A 19,056-nucleotide genomic window follows, 5' to 3' on the forward strand; every position below is an offset into this window, starting at 1 on the left:
TTCCAGAACACTTAATTGTGTTCATGAGGAACCTTTACATAGATCAAGAGGCAGTTGTTCCGACAGAACAAGGGGATACTGATTGGTTTAAAGTCAGGAAAGGTGTGTGGCAGGGTTGTGTTCTTTCACCGTACCTATTCAATCTGTATGCTGAACATCTTTAAGATGGTGATAAATGAAATATATTCGCACATCCCAGATGTGAGTATATAACCAGGTAACGCGCAGATCTCCCCTTTGCCACCGTTAGGGCTTGGTGAATTGATCTGATGTCTGTTTACAGTCCTAAATACCAAACAGATGCTGTGCTTGGGAGACCAAGCTCTTTCCCAGAGAAATCACTTTCTTAAATAACAGTCAGCACTCGAGAGAGAGAGAAATGGAGAGAGAACTGTAGGCATTCTTTGTGAAAGACTCATGGAAGGGCAAGATGCCCTAAATTACAAAAATGTGGTTATCTCCTGAATGCCAAGTGAAATGGCTTTTCCTTTCTTTCCTGGTTGCAGATGACCTGGATGTGAGGTACACCGCTGTGAGCAGCTTCATTTTCCTGAGATTCTTCGCTCCCGCCATTCTCTCCCCCAATCTGTTCCAGCTCACCCCTCACCACACGGTAAGTGAGCCTTGGAGCCCTGTGTATGTTGTCAGAGTCCTTGTAAACGAGCAGATGAGCTTGGGCTCAGTGTCCGCTTCCCGTGGAGCTGGCAAGTGGACGCTGCAGTGGTGTTCTTAGGGGCCATTGTATTGTAAAATGGATTATAAACATATCACACACCTGTAACTTCCTTGGCCTACAAGCAGGTTTTGCTACCTTTCTATTTAAGTCTGTCAGCTCTGATAACTGTACATTTTGAAAGAAATTAATAGCATGTTAAAAAAAATGTTTGGATGACTGACCAAGGTTTTAACTACTGGTGGCTATTATTATGTTCCCCTGCAATAGAAAAAAATAGGTATTTATGATCAGGTGTATATTCCTTCAAGGAGTCCTGGTGGCATGATGGTTAAGCACTGGGCTGCCAACCAAAAGGTTGGCAGTTCAAACTCTCCCAGTGGCTTCATGGGAGAAAGACCTGGCGATCTGCTTTTGAAAAGATTACAGCCAGGCAAACCCTATGGGACAGTTCTGCTCTGTCACATTGGGTCGCTATGAGTCAAAACTGATTTGACCGCACCTAACAACAGCATATGCTCATTTATTTATTCAATCAGTCAACAAATATTTATTGAGCACCTACTATGTGCCAGGCATGGATCTGGGAGCTGGAGATAACAGGAATGGCCCAGAGACCCAGCTTTCATGGAGCTTACATTCCAGTGGCCTGTGACAAATGTAACAAACAAGCAGATAAAGCCATAATGTGCCAGGTGCCAGCAAGTGCCTGGAAGAAAAATCCCAGAGTCAGGGGATTAGAGAGTGAGGGCTCCATTCATTTTTGTTACTGTTGGTTTTGTGTTAAATTGTCCACATCATTTAATGGGCAAAAGCTAAGTCCACAGGCAGTGTTACCTGGAAGGCTCAGAGCAGATAAAGGGAGTAACCCCACAGGGATGCTTCTAGTTTTAAGATCCTCCTTTTGCATATTGGGCTGAAAGTGTCGATTTAAAGCACTTCTCAAACTTTACGGGGCAAAGGAGTCTCCTGGGCATGTAGTTTAAGTGTAGACTCAGTAGGTCTGGGTGGCACCTGAGAGTCTGCATTTTTAGCAAGCTTCCTGGTGATGTCATTAACCTTGGTCCATGGATGACACTGAGTAGAAAAAAAAAAAACCAAACCCAGTGCCATCGAGTCGATTCCGACTCACAGCAACCCTACGGGACAGAGCAGAACTGCCCCATAGAGTTTCCAAGGAGCGCCTGGTGGATTTGAACTGCCAAACCTTTGGTTAGCAGCCATAGCACTTAACCACTATGCCACCAGGGTTTCCTGACACTGAGTAAAAGGGTTTAAATAAACCCCTTCCTGGATATAGTGCCAGACTCAGCTTTCGTAGACCCTGTTTGCATATTTACTTTTGTTTACTCACAGGGTATATGCACACACCCTTGTTGCAGCATTTTGAATTTTGTCATTCATGTTGTCAGCTGTGTGATTCTGGCATCGGTGACAGCAATTTGTACTAAAATGGGAATAAAACTAACGTTTCTCTTTTCCTGTCTCCTACAGGACCCACAGACTTCTAGAACTTTGACGCTTATCTCAAAGACTATTCAAACTCTGGGCAGCTTATCCAAATCAAAATCTGTAAGTCTTTTTTACTTGTTGAGAACACTTTGATTTCTTAAATCCCTTTTAAAAAATGTAAATGAAGTATCTCACACCCAAATAGGAGTGTATAAGTATATTCCTAAGAATAAAAACAATAATAAAACCAGCACTCATAGTCTCCCCAACCACCTTAATAAATAGAATATTCTCGATATCTTCCAAGTGCCTCTCTGCCACTCCCGAATTGTAATACTTTGCTTTTTGAGAGGAAGATTGTGATAGCACATGACACTTGATTCATAACCGGAGTGGGGTGGCTATACCTGTCTGACTTAGATCAACAGATTTGGAAGGTAGCTGACTGAGCTGCGTCAATTCAGTACTTGCCTTTGGGCCTGTGGCAGAAAGCACTTATTCTAAATAGATGATGCAAGGCCTTTTTCCATCCAGCTTTGCCACTGGCTGGACTTCCCCAGGTGTAGCAAATGCATCAGATTGCTTTGACCTTGAGCATCTGAGGACATCCGTGCTGTAGGAATTAGGTCTTTGGTGGCTGGCTGGTGACTGGAAAGCTAAAAACTTGCCTATTTGTTTTCGCCTGTAATCAGCGGTAGTGCACCTCATTCTTTTCCTAGGCAGATGTGGGGGCAGATGTGGGGCTGAACCTCCCTCCCTCTGTCCCCGCTCTGTGTACGCACACCCCCTGCCTCAATGCAGCCATTGCCACTCATTTTTAACTGGTTTTGCTGATTTTAAGATGTTGGTCCTGAAGGGCAAGGGGGCCCCATGATGTCTCCATCCCAGGACCTCAGCCCTCCAAGGTTTGCCCCATTTTCTCATAGGACATGCCTGATGCCTAGCAGTTTGGAGGAAGTGTGATACTAATTATTTTATAAGAAGTAATACAGACACTTGGGTGGGTGTGTCCGTTGGGGATGGAGCCCGGTTCTGGCTCAACCATTGACGAGGGTTGATTTGGGCAGCAGTGAGGGCCTTCCCACGTTGTCCGTACAGTTCTGACTGGAAAGGGTTAAACCCTAACCTGCACAAGTCCACCCCACCCTGCCTTCCTTGTTCTTTGCTCATCATGGTGCCTCGGACTTAGATGTTAGGGCTATAGGTTCCCATCGTTACAGATAACCAACCTCCCTCAGTGGCAAACACTTTGTTTTCTCTGAATCACAGTAAAATAAAAGATTTATTGTGGCTGACACATAGGCTAACTTGTACTGATTGCTCTTCTCCACGTAATCAATTCCAGTTTTTGTTGGCCTAGAACTCGGCTGAACAGGCGAAAATATCCAAACCCAAACCCATTGCTGTCAAGTCAATTCTGACTCATAGCAACCCTGTAGGACAGAGTAGAACTGCCCCATAGGGTTTCTAAGGCTGTAAATCTTTATGGAAACAGACCGCAACATCCTCCCAAGGAGTGGCTGGTGGATTTGAACCACCAACCTTTCCATTAGCAGCCTAGTGCTGTAACCACTGTGCCACCAGGGCTCCTTGAAAATACCTAAACCAAGAAAAAAAAAAAAAACCCCTTTGCCATTGAGTCGATTCCGACTCATAGCAACCTTATAGGACAGAGTAGAACATCCCCACAGGGTTTCCAAGGAGCAGCTGGTGGATTCAAACTGCTGACCTTTTTGAAAATACCCAGGTAGCCTAAATACTAAAACCACATTAAATTGGAATGTGGGATATCGGGAATGGTTTCTTTGAAAGGCCCCTTCAGTAAGTGACTACGGCTTGCTCGCTCACAGTGGTGCCTGCCCTCTGCTTCCGTAGCACTTACTGAAGCCCTCTCACCCATGTTCCTTTTGAAGCCTCAGAGCAGCCCTTAGCAGCGTAGGTACTTTTTACAAATAAGGAAACCGAAGCAGAAGAAAGTTCCATGATTATTAGCACGGGATCCAAGAAGTGGATGTGGCCCCTTGGGTCTGGAACTCAGGCCTTCAGAAGCCAAGTGCACCCCACGGCAACCACTATCTACATGGCCAACCTAACAACTTCCTAAACCCAGAAATCCAGGTGTTAATGAGCCAACACCTGGGAAAGGTATTTAGTCATTTCACCAAAGGACTTCTTAACAACAAACTCACCGAAGGATTCCTTTGCATGGTTGGCTTTTAAAAATACAGTTCAAATATGATTCAATCGTATAGAAATTTTTTAACATACTTTCTGATTTAAAGTCCCTTAGGTAGTGTAGTGGTAAAGAGCTCGGCTGCTAACCAAAAGGTTGGCAGTTCCAATCTACCAGCTGCTCCTTCGAAACCCTATGGGGCAGATCTCCTTTGTCCTATAGGGTGGCCATAAGTCAGAATCAACTCCATGGCAACGGGTTTGATTTTTGGTTTTTATACATGAGCCATTGAAAATGCTATGGAGCACAGCTCTACTCTGCTCACATGGGGTTGTCGTGAGTTGGAATTGACTCCAACGGCAACTGGTTTTGGTATACCTGAACTAAAATTTCTCAGAAAGCTCATTATACTCTGTACCATTTACCCAGTAATAAAGAGGATTTTCAGTTTGTTTAATTGTCATAATTTAGCTTTGTCCTAATTCATGCCTTTCGATTTTTCAAATGTGGGCCATGAGCCAAGATATTCTCAAGCCTTCATTAAGCAGCTTGTTTTGTTCTAGGCCAGTTTTAAGGAGTCCTACATGGCTACGTTTTATGAATTCTTCAATGAGCAGAAATATGCTGATGCAGTAAAAAATGTAAGTATCAACGTCTATTAGCATGTACTTCCCTTCCCCTAAATTATATAGTCTTCCTAAGAAACAGTTGTTTTTGAGTTCTCTTTATCATGACTCTGCTTTGCAATCTGATATTTTGTGGCTCTCATCTTTCATATTTTATTTATATATAATATTTAATTTATATATAGTAATATTATATATAATATATTTATTTGTGTTTCTTCTCTAAGCCAACCTGTGTGTTATACTTTCATAGATTATTGCTATGGTGCCCTACCTACTTCCAAGCCCCACATCCCTTGGCCTGTCACCCTGGTTTGTTCTGTAAGTTTCCATATCCTGGCCTGTCCCTTCCCCATCAGTGTCTGGCCCCTGATACTCCCAGACACCTTAGAGTCATGAAGATCTCTAGCACCCAAGGCCCAAAATTAAGGACACAGTGTGTCATAGTTATCTAGTGCTGCTATAACAGAAATAACACAAGTGGATGGCTTTAACAAACAGAAATGTATTCTCTCAGTTGAGGAGTCTAGAAGTCCGAATTCAGGATGCCAGCTCCAGGCAAGGCTTTCTCTCTCTGTTGGCTCTTGGGAGAAGGTCCTCGTCATCAGTCTTCTCCTGGTCTAGGAGCTTCTTAGCCAGGGACCCTGGGCCCAAATGAAGTGCTCTGCTCCTGGCGTTTCTTTCTTGGTGGGATGAGGTGCTCATCCTTTCTGCTCACTTCTCTCTTTTATATCTCAAAAGAGATTGACTCAAGATACAACCTAATTCTGTAGATTGAGTCCTGCCTTATTAACATATCTGTTTGTAATCCTGCCTCATTAACATAACTGCTTGTAATCCTTCCTCATTAATATCATAGAGGTTAGGATTTTCAACTCATAGAATATAATCACATCAGATCACAAAATGGTGGACAACCTCACAATACTGGGAATTATGGCCTAGCCAAGTTGACACTCATTTTGGGGGGACACAGTTCAACCCATAACACTGCATTTGGGGAAGAAACTCTCTGAATCCTAAAACTTTACTTTTTTGCTGTTTAGGAACAATCACAAATATTTATCTTTCAGAACTTGTTAAAAGAGCATGGATATAGAAGGGAAAGATGGAGACTAGAGCTCAGACCAGCCACCATTTTGGCCCTTTAGCCATCAGTTGAGGTAATCTAAATAAGTCATAGAATAGTCCAGTTGAGAAAAGAGGCCCGGCTGAGCCACAACACAAGGGGAAATTGGCTACTAGAATGGTGAATATGGTGGTAGTGGTCGAGGAGAGGCCTGCCTTAGGCACAGAAACTGGTAGAGCCCTGGACAGGTCCTATGACTCCCTCCACTGTTAGTATCTTCCCTACAGATGCCTCAAATTCCACCATTATAGATTTTTCTTAATAATCTGTTGTTACCTAGTGCTGCTATAACAGAAATCACACAAATGAATGGCTTTAACAAACAGAAATTTGTTCTCTCACAGTCTAGGAGGCTAGAAGTCCAAATTCAGTGCACCAGCTCCAGGAGAAGGCTTTCTCTCTCTGTCGGTTCTGGGGGAAGGTCCTTGTCATCAATCTTCCCCTGGTCTAGGAGCTTCTCAGCGCAGGGACTCCAGGTCCAAAAGACTCGCTCTGCTCCCAGCACTTCTTTCTTGGTGATACGAGGTCCCTCTCCTCTCTGCTCGCTTCCCTCTTTTATAGCCCGTAAGAGATTGACTCAAGATACAGCCTAATCCTGTTGAGTTGTGCCTCATTAATATAACTGCCTCTAATCCTGCCTCATTAACATCATAGAGGTTAGGGTTTACAACACGTAAATGAGTCAGAATCGACTCGATGGCACTGGGTACTTGGTAGGATAATCATATCAGATCACAAAATGGTGGACAACCATACAATACTGGAAATAATGGCCTAACCAAGTCAATACACATTTTGGGGGGACACAATTCAATCCAAAGTAAGATTCATTCTTGATCACCTATTAAAATACTGTGTAGATACTCTAGGTTTTACCTGAAACCTGGTCACTCCTCAGGGAGAAGCTAATGGCAGCCTTTCACATTAAGTAGAGCAGTGATAATAGGCTGAAGATACAGATGAGATGTTTCCTTGAAGGGTTAATGGGGCAAGTTTGGGGTGGGAACTAGCCACTTCTCTTTTCCATGGTAGAAACAAGCACAGAGCTCCCAGGATTGTCACAGAAGAGCTGAATTCTCTGGAGCCCCCGTCCCTTCCTTCTTTAATGTATCAACAAGAAGACACAAAGTATCCTGATTCCATCATTTATATGTAAGCATGTGCATATGCTAAGTGTGTTATTTCCCCCTTTTAACCCTCTCTTTTCTTTCCTGCTGAAGTTCTTAGATTTGATTTCGTCTTCGGGGAGAAGAGACCACAAGAGCATAGAGCAGCCCATCTTGCTTAAAGAAGGGTAAGGATACAGTGTCGGTCTGCTGAGCACACTGGGTGTACTAGACTGTGGGCACCCCCGTTTGTTTCCTGACAGATTTTCTTATAATATTTTAATAACATTAACTTTTATTTCTACATTTCTTTTTCTTGTGGTTGGTTTGTTTGGTCTGCAGAAGCAGGGGCAATCTAGTTTACCTTAAAAATAAAAATTTAATACAGTCTCCTGAGATCATTAAACAGGACCATACCTGGCCCGTGTGGGCTGGTGTTTTCCCAGGTCTAAGGACAGCCTGGAACCCTTGGCCTCAAACCGCCAACTACAGTGGGGGCCGTAACCTCAGAGAAATGGGGCCTTTTTAATTTTTTTTTTTAATTCAACTTATCTCCCACAAAGCCCCCACCAAAGAAGATGTTAAAAGATTTGGGCATCGTTTATTTTCATTTCTGTCTTGCCCATACTTAGTTGAATTTGCAAAGAGTGAAGAAATGCCCATCAGTAGGCGCAAAAGGAAATGAGAGAGAGAGACTGGCAGAATTACTCCTGAATAATCAAGAACTCCTGACAACGTTTGCTGTGATGTATATTTACACCCCCGAGCTCGAGGCCTTACCCTCCCCTCCTACTATGGAAGAAAGAGGTTGATCAGCCATTCTGCACATTTAAAATGATCCTGTGTCAGAAATCCAGGGAGCTGGAAGGAACATTAATGGAAATACGGGCCAACTGAACTTCAGCCCAGGAATTCCTGCTGGAGTATTCTAAGTGGCCTTTGTTTACACAGTTTTCATGGGCACAGTAGCCTCTGCAAGACTGCCCTGTTTCTCAATACCGTTACAGAGCCCACTGCTTCTATTGACCTGAGAATTTCCTCCCTAAACCTTACACACTCGTATTGCCCCTGGAGTATCACAGGGTAAATCTACTCCTTCCTCATGTAGGCTTTGACCAATGTCTATCCTGATCTACCCCAGTTCCAAAGTGTGCCTTGGTTTCTTCTACCATTTGTCATGTGGCACCATCCCAGATCCCTCGTCAGTGCCTCTGGTCTGCTTTGCACTGCCATATTCTTTTAGAGCTGTGTTTGTGAGTCATCCATGCACCATCCTTGGTCTGTGTTCCCACTTCAACTTTGCTATCATAATTTTCCTTTCAATCAGCTTCTTTGAACTTAGCCATGCCTTAAGCAATAAGGTCTGTCATTCTCATTAATGTGCTAGAGACAAATTTTTCTAATAGACGTTAAATAAATTCACAATGATCAAAGTAGGAAAATTCATTCGGTACCTCCTAAAATCATTTGGTTGCTCACAAGGGTTTGCATACCATACATTGAGACGCTTCGCTTTAGCTACAGTTTCCAAAGATGGATACAACACTGGGGACATGATACAGGCAGTACAGAATGCAGGGAGAGTGTCACTTCTTCATGTTTCTCACTGGACTTCTACTCATGCAGCTTAAAATTACATTTGTGTTTTTTGGGCATTCCATCACACTTTTGATGCATACTGAGGTCCTCACACTCTTTAGTGTGTCACACGAGCTGTCATTGGTCCATGCAAAGCGTCTCCTATAGGCTCCCGCTCTTGATTACTTATTGTGTGTTCTTCTAATCCACCCTCATGTGCTTATTTACATGTATGTGTATCTTGGGAAAACATGTACTACCGTTCTGTGTGCACTTGTTGCGAATTTGTATGTACTATACTTTTCCATTCCCCAACTGATGGGCACACAGGTTGCCTTCAGCTCTTTCCTCCTCCAAACACTGTTGCGATGAACGTCCTCCTCTATAACTTGAATGCATCTGTGAAAACATTTCTCTGAACACACATCTTGATGTATTACGGTTGTTTAAACTTGAACTGTGCTAATCTGCCTTGTTTCCTTTTCTTAGTGTAATTATACATTTTCATGTTCAAGTAAAATGTGCATTTCACTATTTACTTTTATTGTCCCCCCTCCTCACCCCCATCAAATCCACCTTTGCTTTTCTTATTTAATTTTTCTACCTCTTGTCTTTTCGTTTGCTTGGGTCTGATTATTTTTCTGTCTCTTCTTGCTCTGCCTGCTGGCTGCTGGGTTAAGGACTCTTAACCTAACAATAAAGACAATTGCTCGTAACAGTCCACCCAGGGAAGCTGTTTGGGCTCAGCCGTAAGTCCCTTGAGGTTGGGGAAGGGCTGTGGTTTAAGAGAAGAAGCTGCAGGTGGGTTTGTCTGGCCCTGGGGAAGGATACTGGGACTACCAGCACACCTGAGGTGCCACTAGCAAACCTTTTGGTCTCCTTTCCCTGTGCCACTAAGGATCAACCTAGGAACAACCCTGACCATTTTTTCAAAGTGCAAGGGGCGGAGGGTGCATTGGGATTTGGCAGATATGTGTCAAGAAACCTGTGGTAAGATATAAGTCCTATCCTACATGCCCTTTTATTTTTTGTGGGACTGTGAGCCAGTACTAAAAGAGGCTTCTGTGCTTTTTTGTCTTTGACTCTTTGTGAAGCTTCTCAGGTTAAAGGGAAGAGAGAGACCTCACGACCCCTCTTCCCCGTTTCGGTCTGTTACTCCAGAGTCTCGTGTGGCTGACTTCTCTTTCATGTGCTTTTAACCGTTTCTACCGTTTTGATTATCCATTTAACCTTTTTTTTAATCTCAGCACCACCCATCTGTCAGTTTGTCGTACTACGTGGCTCGTGTGTTACTATGATGCAACATATACCTGTTCTTCCTAAATCTCAGAAGGAAGATGATGACACACACTGGCAGCCTTCAAGGCGTGCCTACCTGTGTCATTACAACCAAATGTCCCCAGGGACTTGACACACCTTGATTGGGGGCTAGGAAGGTAGGACATCCCTCCTCAAGCACTCTGGCATCAGCAGACACTCAGTACATTTATGGCTACCCGTAAAGGCAATCCCCACAATGTGGGCCTGGCTCTGAAGGGAAGGAACACAACCTTTGATTCTTCCAGGTTCCCCAAATTCCCCAGCGTAAGGCGGGGGGCATCTCTGCTTCCTGTGACTTGGTGTTGAGAACCCTGTGGGCCATCTGATGTTGGACCCATGGTCCAGGAGTCATTTTCCAACTCCCTGCTAATTTATATTTCTTTTCTTATATCTGGTCTGGTTCTTCCTTCATACGGGAGATTGGAAGTAAAGCATAAAGACGAGAACATTCCCTTTATTGGTATTAAAACCCCTATTTCTCTTCTGCTTCGTTAATTTCCTTAATGGGGGCTGGCCCATATGCACTCTCTGTTCAGGACTGTTGGGTGAAGTGGAAGCTTCCACACAAAAGGGCTAAGCCGTGAAGGGAATGGGATACACTGAAACGTGGAATGCCTACCATACTGTAGGCAAAGCTTTTGTTAATGAGTTGCTTCAAGTCCCCACTTTGCTTTTCCAGAATGCTCTTACGCACGGCTCTGTGAAGCTGTGGTTAGCACATTTCTTTTAAGAACATTTCTTGTTATTTTTAGTAGCATAGGCTGCTGTTGAAAGATTCAGTGTGGAAAATCGGGAGGGGTTGACTTTTGTTGGAGGTCTTAATCAAAATCATTGCCATCACCAACTTGTAATTTAAAGTTAATGCCACTAAAGGGGCTAAATTTTCAAAAGTAAAGGCATTTGCCTTTTAACTTTTTCATCTTATCCCTTGAAAATAAAATTTGTGAAATTTTGAGAATCCTCAGTCCGCTCCAGTATCATTGCTACGGAAGTCGTGGAGTATTTTGATTTTGGGAATGTGAGATGGCCAACGCCCCCTTTGGACTTAGGGTTGTGTCGGGGTGGGAAGGGGAGCGTGAGATGTTAGAACATTAATGCAGCCAGCATATCCCGTTTATGATAGGTTCATGATTAAGAGGGCGCAAGGAAGAAAGCGCTTTGGAATGAAGAATTTTAAGAAAAGATGGTTCCGCCTGACAAACCACGAATTTACCTATCAGAAAAGCAAAGGTAACAAGAAAGGTTCGCTTTTTACTTGTTTTCACATACCTTTATTCAAAGGGGAGCACTGATGGCACAGTGGTTGAGCACTTGCCTGCTAACCAAAAGGTCGCAGTTCAGATCGACCAGCCACTCTTTGGAAACCCTATGGGGCAGTTCTCCTGTGTCCTATAGGGTTGCTATGAGTCAGAACTGACTCAGTCGCAGTGGGTTAGGTTTGGTGTTTTTATTCAAAGGGACCAAGAGACTTGTTTATGGCCTTGTTGGGGTTAGCTTCTTCTTTTCTGAAGAGAAAGCTAAGAAACAAGCCTCGTCCCACAGAGCGTGAAATGTGGAATGGATCAGCGGAAAGACATACAGCCCTGTCACTGTCAGCCAGGCTGCAATAGGAGGGACATACAGCCCTGTCACAGTCAGCCAACCTGCCATAGAAAGGACATACAGCCCTGCCACGGTCAGCCAGCCTGCAATAGGAGGGACATAGAGCCCTGTCACTGTCAGCCAACCTGCCATAGGAGGGACATACAGCCCTGTCACTGTCAGCCAACCTGCAATAGGAGGGACATACAGCCCTATTACTGTCAACCAACCTGCAATAGCAGGGAGGCTGTTAAACAAGTGGATCCCAAGCGAATTCAGAACTCTCTGTGGTCTACACTGGCTAGGTGGAAAGAACGCTCTGCTTCACCAGGATTTTGCTTTCTTGATTAGATCCTTATACTTTAGTTACTGTGCACCTTTGAAAGGTATGGGAAAATCTGTCTTTAGGGAAATCTCATTCTCCATCAAATCAATAAATGCAAAACTGGGTGTCCTCAATCAGTTCTTTTTTCCCTTTCCAAAACTCTTCTCCTCCAGTTTCCTTTCCAGTGTTGTGGTTAGCTGTGGTCAAGTTGGCTACTAACTCATGGCAAACCCGTGCACAACAGAGTAAAACACGGCCCAGTCCTGTGCTAGCCCCATGACCACTTGCAACTAGACTGTTGTGATCCATAAGGTTTTGATGGGGTGATTTTTGGAAGCAGATCACCAGGCCTTTCTTCCTAGTCTATCTTAGTCTGGAAGGTTGGCTGAACCTGTTCAGCATCCTAGCCACAGGCAAGCCTCCACTGACAGATGGAGTCATGGCTGTGCGTGAGGTGCACTGGTCAGGAATCGAACCCAGGTCTCCCACATGGAAGGCGAGAGTTCTACCACTGACCCATAGGCTCCAGCATTATCCCTCCCTCCCTCCCTCCCCAGTCCCTTGTATCCTGACCTGGAGTCCTTCTTCTGCCTTTTTCCTGTCCCACTGTTCTTCTCCACTCTTAAAACAAGAAAACAAATATAAATCCCCTTCTTCTCTTTAGGATATGAGCTGCCATGCTGCACTAAAGAATATAGACCCAATGCTGTAATTTAAATGTCTTCTTGGGAGGAAAACAAAAAGTGCCTCAAACTTTTTGTTGAGGCCATGCATCCTGTTACTGGAGAAAGCTTTGGACAGTAAATAAAGTTTCTTTTAAAAATAAGTGGCCTGGCCAGTGTTCCAAGTGTATAAATGCGCATGGTAGACATGTGTACAGGCCAGACTTTGGCTTTGTGGTACTTTTATTATAGTTTTGGGGTGGGAAGGTGGTGGCGAGAGCAAGGATGAGGATAACCTCACTCAACGTGTAAGTTGTAGAAATGATTGATCTAATTGGTCAGTGATAATCCTGGGTGGGTCCTATTTTGGCTGTTTTTTTTTTTTTTTTCTCTCACTGCCTGAAATTGGCTCAGATTTAAATTATGAAATGTTGAGAAGGTCATTTCTCCTCATAAAAAAATTGGGTAACATGTTTCCTAGAAATAATGCGCGCGGAGACATTTAAGCATCATTATGAAAATAAATACGTGTGTGTGTGTGTAGGTCATGTTCAGAGTAAGAGGAAACATGAGAGGTACAGAGAAGTCTGTAAAAGATCAAGTCTGTGGCACACTTATTCTGTGGGCAGAGAATGTGTCCCACAACTTGAGGTCCCTAATCCCAAGGCTGTCTCTGACCACTGCCCCACATGTTCTTGGTCTTTCATTTTACTAGTCTTCTCACCTAGGGCTCTAGCTTTTATGAGAAACAAGGGCAGAAGTGCATGAATGTCTCCTCAGCACCGTGGCCCCGTAGCTCCTTGGCTGACATGAACATAGTTCATGCCGAAACGTTGCAACCTGCCAAGGGAACCCAACCTGTACTTGACAACTTAGGGATGATATAAATGGCATCTCTGGGGAGGTCAGGCCAGATCCATTGAGTTGAGAGCAAGGAGCAGAGCACCACTGCCCTGGCTGTTAACGTCTCTCTCTGTTGGTCTCCTGCAGGCGACCAGCCTCTGTACAGCATTCCTATCGAGAACATTCTGGCAGTGGAGAAATTGGAGGAGGAGTCCTTCAAAATGAAAAATGTGAGTGCTGCTCCAAGAGCTCTTCCTGTTGGTTAGAATGGCTCTACCTTTTTTTCTTCCTTCTTCAGCCTTTACTATTTGTGTCCTCTCTCAAAACATGGGCGTGACTTCTTTGGTTCCCCCACATTCTCCAAGTATTTCCCATTTTCTCAGAATCTCCATATTACCTGGGATATTCACAGGGAGCTGTGATGTTATCTGAACCAGCTAACTCTCCCCCAGGAGGCTGGGGCCAGAACTTCTCCCTGATGGCTTCCACGGGAGACTCTGGGAACACAAGTGACACTCTTTTACAGGGTACCCAAAAACGGACTCCAGGGCTGTACCCAAAAACAGACTTCAGGGCTCTTAATGGATTTTTTTCTCGAAACTCTGTGTTTTAGTATAATTCTGAATTTATAAAAAGTTACAAGAACAGCGTGAAGAAACTCCCACACACCCTTTATCCAGACTTACCAGTTTTCTGCATTTGTCCCATTTGCTTACCCATGTTCATTCTCTGCCCTCCGGTGTATAATGTATTTTTTCCTGAGCCATGTAAATATTTTGGGGCATATTTTCTAAAAATAAGGATATTCTTTTACATAATGACAATACAGTTATTAAAATCAGAAAATCTAACTTTGATACAATGTTATTACCAAAGCCACAGTCCATATTAAATTTTGCAGGTTGTCCCAGTAACGTTTTTTATAGCTATTGGGGTTTTTTCCAGGCCAGGATCACACAATCGCATTTCGTTGTCATTTTAGTCGCCTTTAATCTGGAATGGTTCCTCAGCCCTTCTTTGTGTTTCTTGGCCTTGGTGTTTTTGAAGCACACAGACCGGTTGTTTTGTAGAGAGCCCCTCCGCGTGGGGTTACCTGATGGCTCACGGTGGTTGGAGTCGGATAACGAGTTTGGCTGGATGTTGTCCTCCCTCGTTCATCCTATCAGGAGGCACCTAGTGGTGGTTTCTCCCGTGATTGCTGTTAGCTTTGAGCTCTTGAGTAAAGCACCATATGTAAAGTTGCTGTTTTTCTTTCTATTAATAAATAATTAGTGGGAAGATCATTGAACTATGTAAATTTCCGGTTCCTCTTCAAGTTTTAACCTACTAGTTTGGAGCCCAGGGGGCACAGTGGTTAAGAGCTCGGCTGCTAACCAAAAGGTTGGCAGTTCAAATCTACCAGCCGCCTCTTGGAAACTATAGGGCAGCTCTGCTCTGTCCTGTAAGGTCACTCACTATGAGTCAGGATCGACTCGATGGCAACGGGTTTGGTTTTTTTTTTGGTTTAGTTTTAGCACCTGGGATGACTTTCTAACTCTATTGTTCCTTCTGTATTTTTTCTTGGCTCTCTATTGGGCAAAAGCTTTCTCTTCTCCTCCATTTATTTATTTATTTATATTGTTGTAAAATAAATTATTTATTTTGATGCTCTAATTGTCCCAGTTGTGTCTGTGGAAGTGGAACAGTTTTTTAAACACAGGTGTGCTTCTCAGGACACTGGCACAGGCCATAACTCGATCCCGTCCTAAGGAGATGTAAGCACAGATTGAGTTTTCCTGCCAGTCGCTGAGCAGCCTCTGCACGTTAACCAGCCTGTGACTTGCCTCCTACAGAGAGTGGCAACAAGTTACTTTCAGTTGTTTCAAAGTCAGGCTTTGAAACTAGGCCATGGAAGGGAAACCATTTGCTGTGTGCTCAAGTATAGAAAGGCTAATAAAACTGCCAGCATGAAGGTTAGTTTCTAGTAATAGTTTAAGCACTTAAAAAACAGCTTTGGGAGTCCCAATTTTATGTTTGCTTGCAGAATATTTTGGGGGGGCATCTGGGCGTGGGAGTTTTGAGAGCAGTCTGCCCCAGGCATAGGTACTAAGGGGTGTGCTGTCTGAAGACAATTTAAAAATAAACAGAATAAAAGTCAGTCTGCTTTGTCTGAGGACCATGTGCCAATGCCAGGCCCTCCCTCCTTGTTCTACCATATAGGGGACAGTTTGCCATATCACTTCTTTTTTTGTGGTAAAAATATACAGAACAAAACATTCGCCATTTTAGCAGTTTCTACATGTTCTATCAGTGACATTGATTACTCTATACACTTCCTGTTGAGCAACCCATATCCTATTTTTTTCCTACTTATTCCACCACCATTAACACAAACTTAATGCCCCCTAAGCAAAAAAATTCCCCTTTCCTCCTCCCTCCCACCGCTAGTAACCGCTAATGATCTTTGATTTTATGTATTTGCTTGTTTCATGGAACTGAGGTTATACAGTATTTGTCGTTTTGTGACTGACTTATTCCTCTCAGCATAATGTTTTCAAGGTTCATCCGTGTTATAGCACGCATCGGGACTTCATTTCTCTTTACGGCCAAGTAATATTCCATTGTGTGTATGTACCACATTTTGTTTCTTTGTTCGTCTGTTGATGGACATTTTGGCTGTTGTGAAAAGCGCTGCAGTGAACACCGGTGTTCAGGTTTCTGCTTGCGAGCCTGCACTCACTTCTTCTGGGTATACACATATATACACCTAGGACTGGGATTGCTGGGTCCTATCGTAATATCACTGCTTATCCCTTCTGTGAAGCTGTATGTGAGAAGGATATTCTCACACTGGGTGCCAAGAAGAGCCTTGTCTCTCCTGAGAAGATGGTGTGCAGCCTTCTTATGAAAGCTTTCCTTGAATATTTCCCTTGTAATTTTGTCCAGCAGGAAATTCCTGAGGGAATTCAGCCTAGTTCTGTCAGAGCTCCAGTGTACATAGAAATACAGAGTACGAAAAGTGTCCAACAGCTCTAGAGTTGCATCTCAGCCTCACCAGCTTCCAGATGTAAAACCAAACCAGTTGCCCTCGAGGCAGCTCTGACTCATGGTGGCCCCACACGTGCCAGCAGAAACTACACTCCACAGACTTTCCAGTGGCTGATTCTTCAGAAGGAGGTCGCCAGGAGTTTCTTCCAAGGAGCCTCTGAGTGGACTCAAGCCTCCAACTTTTCTTTGAGCAGCCAAGTGCTTAACCATTTGCACCACCTACGGACTCCACCAGATGTATGTTGTTAGTTGTTGTTAGGTGCCCTCGCGTCGGTTCCCACTCATAGAGACCCTGTGCACAACAAAGCTAAACACTGCCGGAGCCTGGGCCGTCCTCACAATCGCAGTTACGCTTGAGCCCATTGTTGCAGCCACTGTGTCAGTCCATCTCATTGAGGGTCTTCCTCTTTTTTGTAGACCCTCTATTTTACCGAGCATGATGTCCTTCTCCAGGGACTGGGCCCTCCTGATAACATGTCTAAAGTATGAGAGATGAAGTCTCGCTATCCTCACCTCTAACAAGCATTCTGGCTGTACCTCTTCCAAGACAGATTTGTGTTTCTTCTGGCAGCCCATGGTGTATTCAATATTCTTGACCAGCACTGTGTTTCAAAGGCATTAATTCCTCTTCGATCTTCCTTATTCATTGTCCAGCTTTCACGTGCGTATGTATAACAGGGGCATATTGTTAGATGTCAGGTCCTCCGTTGCCTCATCTGCAAGACAGGCTGTTCATACCCCTCTCACACTGTGAGATGGATTAAATGAGGTGGCGGGGCAGAGCCATTAGCATAGTACCTGGCATTTATTAAGTGTTCAGTAAACAGTGGGCTTTTGTTTTGTTTGTTTTAATTTGAAAATCTGTGTATTTAGGCCCGTTTTCTCCCCAGTCTTTACAATCTTTTCTAATTTACATTTTTCTGTTCCTAATTTCTGCTGGCATAGTGATTAACTAAAAGGTTGGCAGTTCAAATCCACCAGGTGCTCCTTGGAAACCTTATGGGGCAGTTACTTCTACTCTGTCCTATAGTGTCACTCTGAGTCAGAATCTACTCAACAACAACGGGATTTTTTTAAATTTCTTATAGATTTGTTTATATTTTTCTGTCTCATTGGATGTATTTCATATAAGTCACCTGGAGTCTTTTGTAGAGCAAAGTGAGGCTGCAAATAATAAATTTAAATAATTTATTATAAATGATAATATTTAAAACTTTAAATGTACAAATATGTTCCTTAGTCAGCCAGCTTTGAAGATACCTCAGGCCCAGGGTCTTGGGCTGAGCAAGGCCCACCTGTGTGTGCTGCACTGAATGGTTTCGATCTTCCAGCTCAATCCTCAGTTAGCTATTATAACTTCCCTTTAGAGAAAACGCATACATTTCTTCTTCCCCTCAGTGGAGTTTCTGGGGGGAGCCCTGTGCCTGCTCCTCTGTCTTCCAGCAGCTCCAATCTGGGACATTTCTCAGCATGTCTTCCTGAAGGGTGAGCAAGCGGGGGAGGGCAGTGAGCGAGCGGAGGGCAGGACCTGGCGGCAGGTCTGGCTGAGGGTTTGTGTAGACAGAAAGATAGGCCCAACTCACTGGGTTTTATTCTTCCTGATGACGTTTAATTGCTCTTTCCATATATGAATTAGAGTTGGTTAGAGCCTCCGTGTACAAACCATACGTGAACATTGCATCTATGTTGGTTTCAGGGGCTGGGGAGCCCAAGTACCTGTTCTCACCATCTTGGAATGGTGACTCCAGACCTTAGTTAGCTAAGTGCTGCTATAATATGAGTCGGACAACAACAAGAAGCTGTAATCCAGGTAGAACAAATGGGTGGCTTTAAAGGACAGAAGTTTATTTTTTCACTGTTGAAACCAAAACCAAACCAAATTCCTTGCCCTCAAGTTGATTTCCAACTCATAGCCACCCTATAGGAAGGAGTAGAACTGCCCCATAGGGTTTCCAAGGAGCAGCTGGTGGATTCGAACTGCCGACCTTATGGTCTTAACCACCACGCCACCAGGGCTCCTCTCACAGTGTAGAATGCCAGAAGTCTGAATTCAGGACACCTAAGGCTCTCTTTTGGCTCCGGGGGAACATCTCTGTCTTGGTTTCTGTATCCCTGGTGTTCCTCAGTTCCTTGGCAATCTTCTTGTGGCATCGGTTCCCCCCATCCCCCCTGTCCCCCCCATCCTCCTCCTTGGGCGCCCTTGGTTTAGGACACACCCTGCAAGGTATGGCCTCATTACCATGACAAAGGAAACCTTCTCTCCAGACAGGTTCATATCCACAGGTATCAGGGTTAGGATTCCAACACGTGTTTTTAGGGGGCACAATTTAATCCAAAACACTCCCATTGCTCCTCTGGCAACTTCCAGCTGGGACAAGTCAGTCACCCTCTGTAATCCTCCATTTCCTCATCTGTAAAATGGACACAATAATACATATCTGTAGGGTAGTTGCAAGGATAAAACTAAATTGACCTAGCACAATACCTGGGCCTTTAACAAAAGTTCATTTATTTCTCCTAATAATCATTTAATAGAACTTTAGAGAGAGCTTGGTCAAGCA

General features: G+C 44.0%; 1 protein-coding gene across 6 annotated transcripts in view; it reads left to right on the forward strand.

Moving 5' to 3' along the window:
- RASA3 (RAS p21 protein activator 3) overlaps positions 1-19,056 on the forward strand; it is a 268,967-nt gene that overhangs the window by 229,352 nt on the left and 20,559 nt on the right. For 3 of the 6 annotated variants that reach the window (XM_064268615.1, XM_064268618.1, XM_064268617.1), the window contains 7 exons: positions 507-613; positions 2,168-2,245; positions 4,862-4,939; positions 7,086-7,181; positions 7,274-7,347; positions 11,181-11,299; positions 13,616-13,698. In XM_064268615.1, the coding sequence (XP_064124685.1) occupies positions 507-613; positions 2,168-2,245; positions 4,862-4,939; positions 7,086-7,181; positions 7,274-7,347; positions 11,181-11,299; positions 13,616-13,698 (635 nt within the window). The remainder of the gene's footprint in view (positions 1-506; positions 614-2,167; positions 2,246-4,861; positions 4,940-7,085; positions 7,182-7,273; positions 7,348-11,180; positions 11,300-13,615; positions 13,699-19,056) is intronic. The other 3 variants (XM_064268616.1, XM_010593593.3, XM_010593594.3) reach the window with 3 other exon arrangements.

The sequence above is a fragment of the Loxodonta africana genome, chromosome 15 (assembly GCF_030014295.1).
Source record: "Loxodonta africana isolate mLoxAfr1 chromosome 15, mLoxAfr1.hap2, whole genome shotgun sequence".
NCBI classification, from domain to species: domain Eukaryota; kingdom Metazoa; phylum Chordata; class Mammalia; order Proboscidea; family Elephantidae; genus Loxodonta; species Loxodonta africana.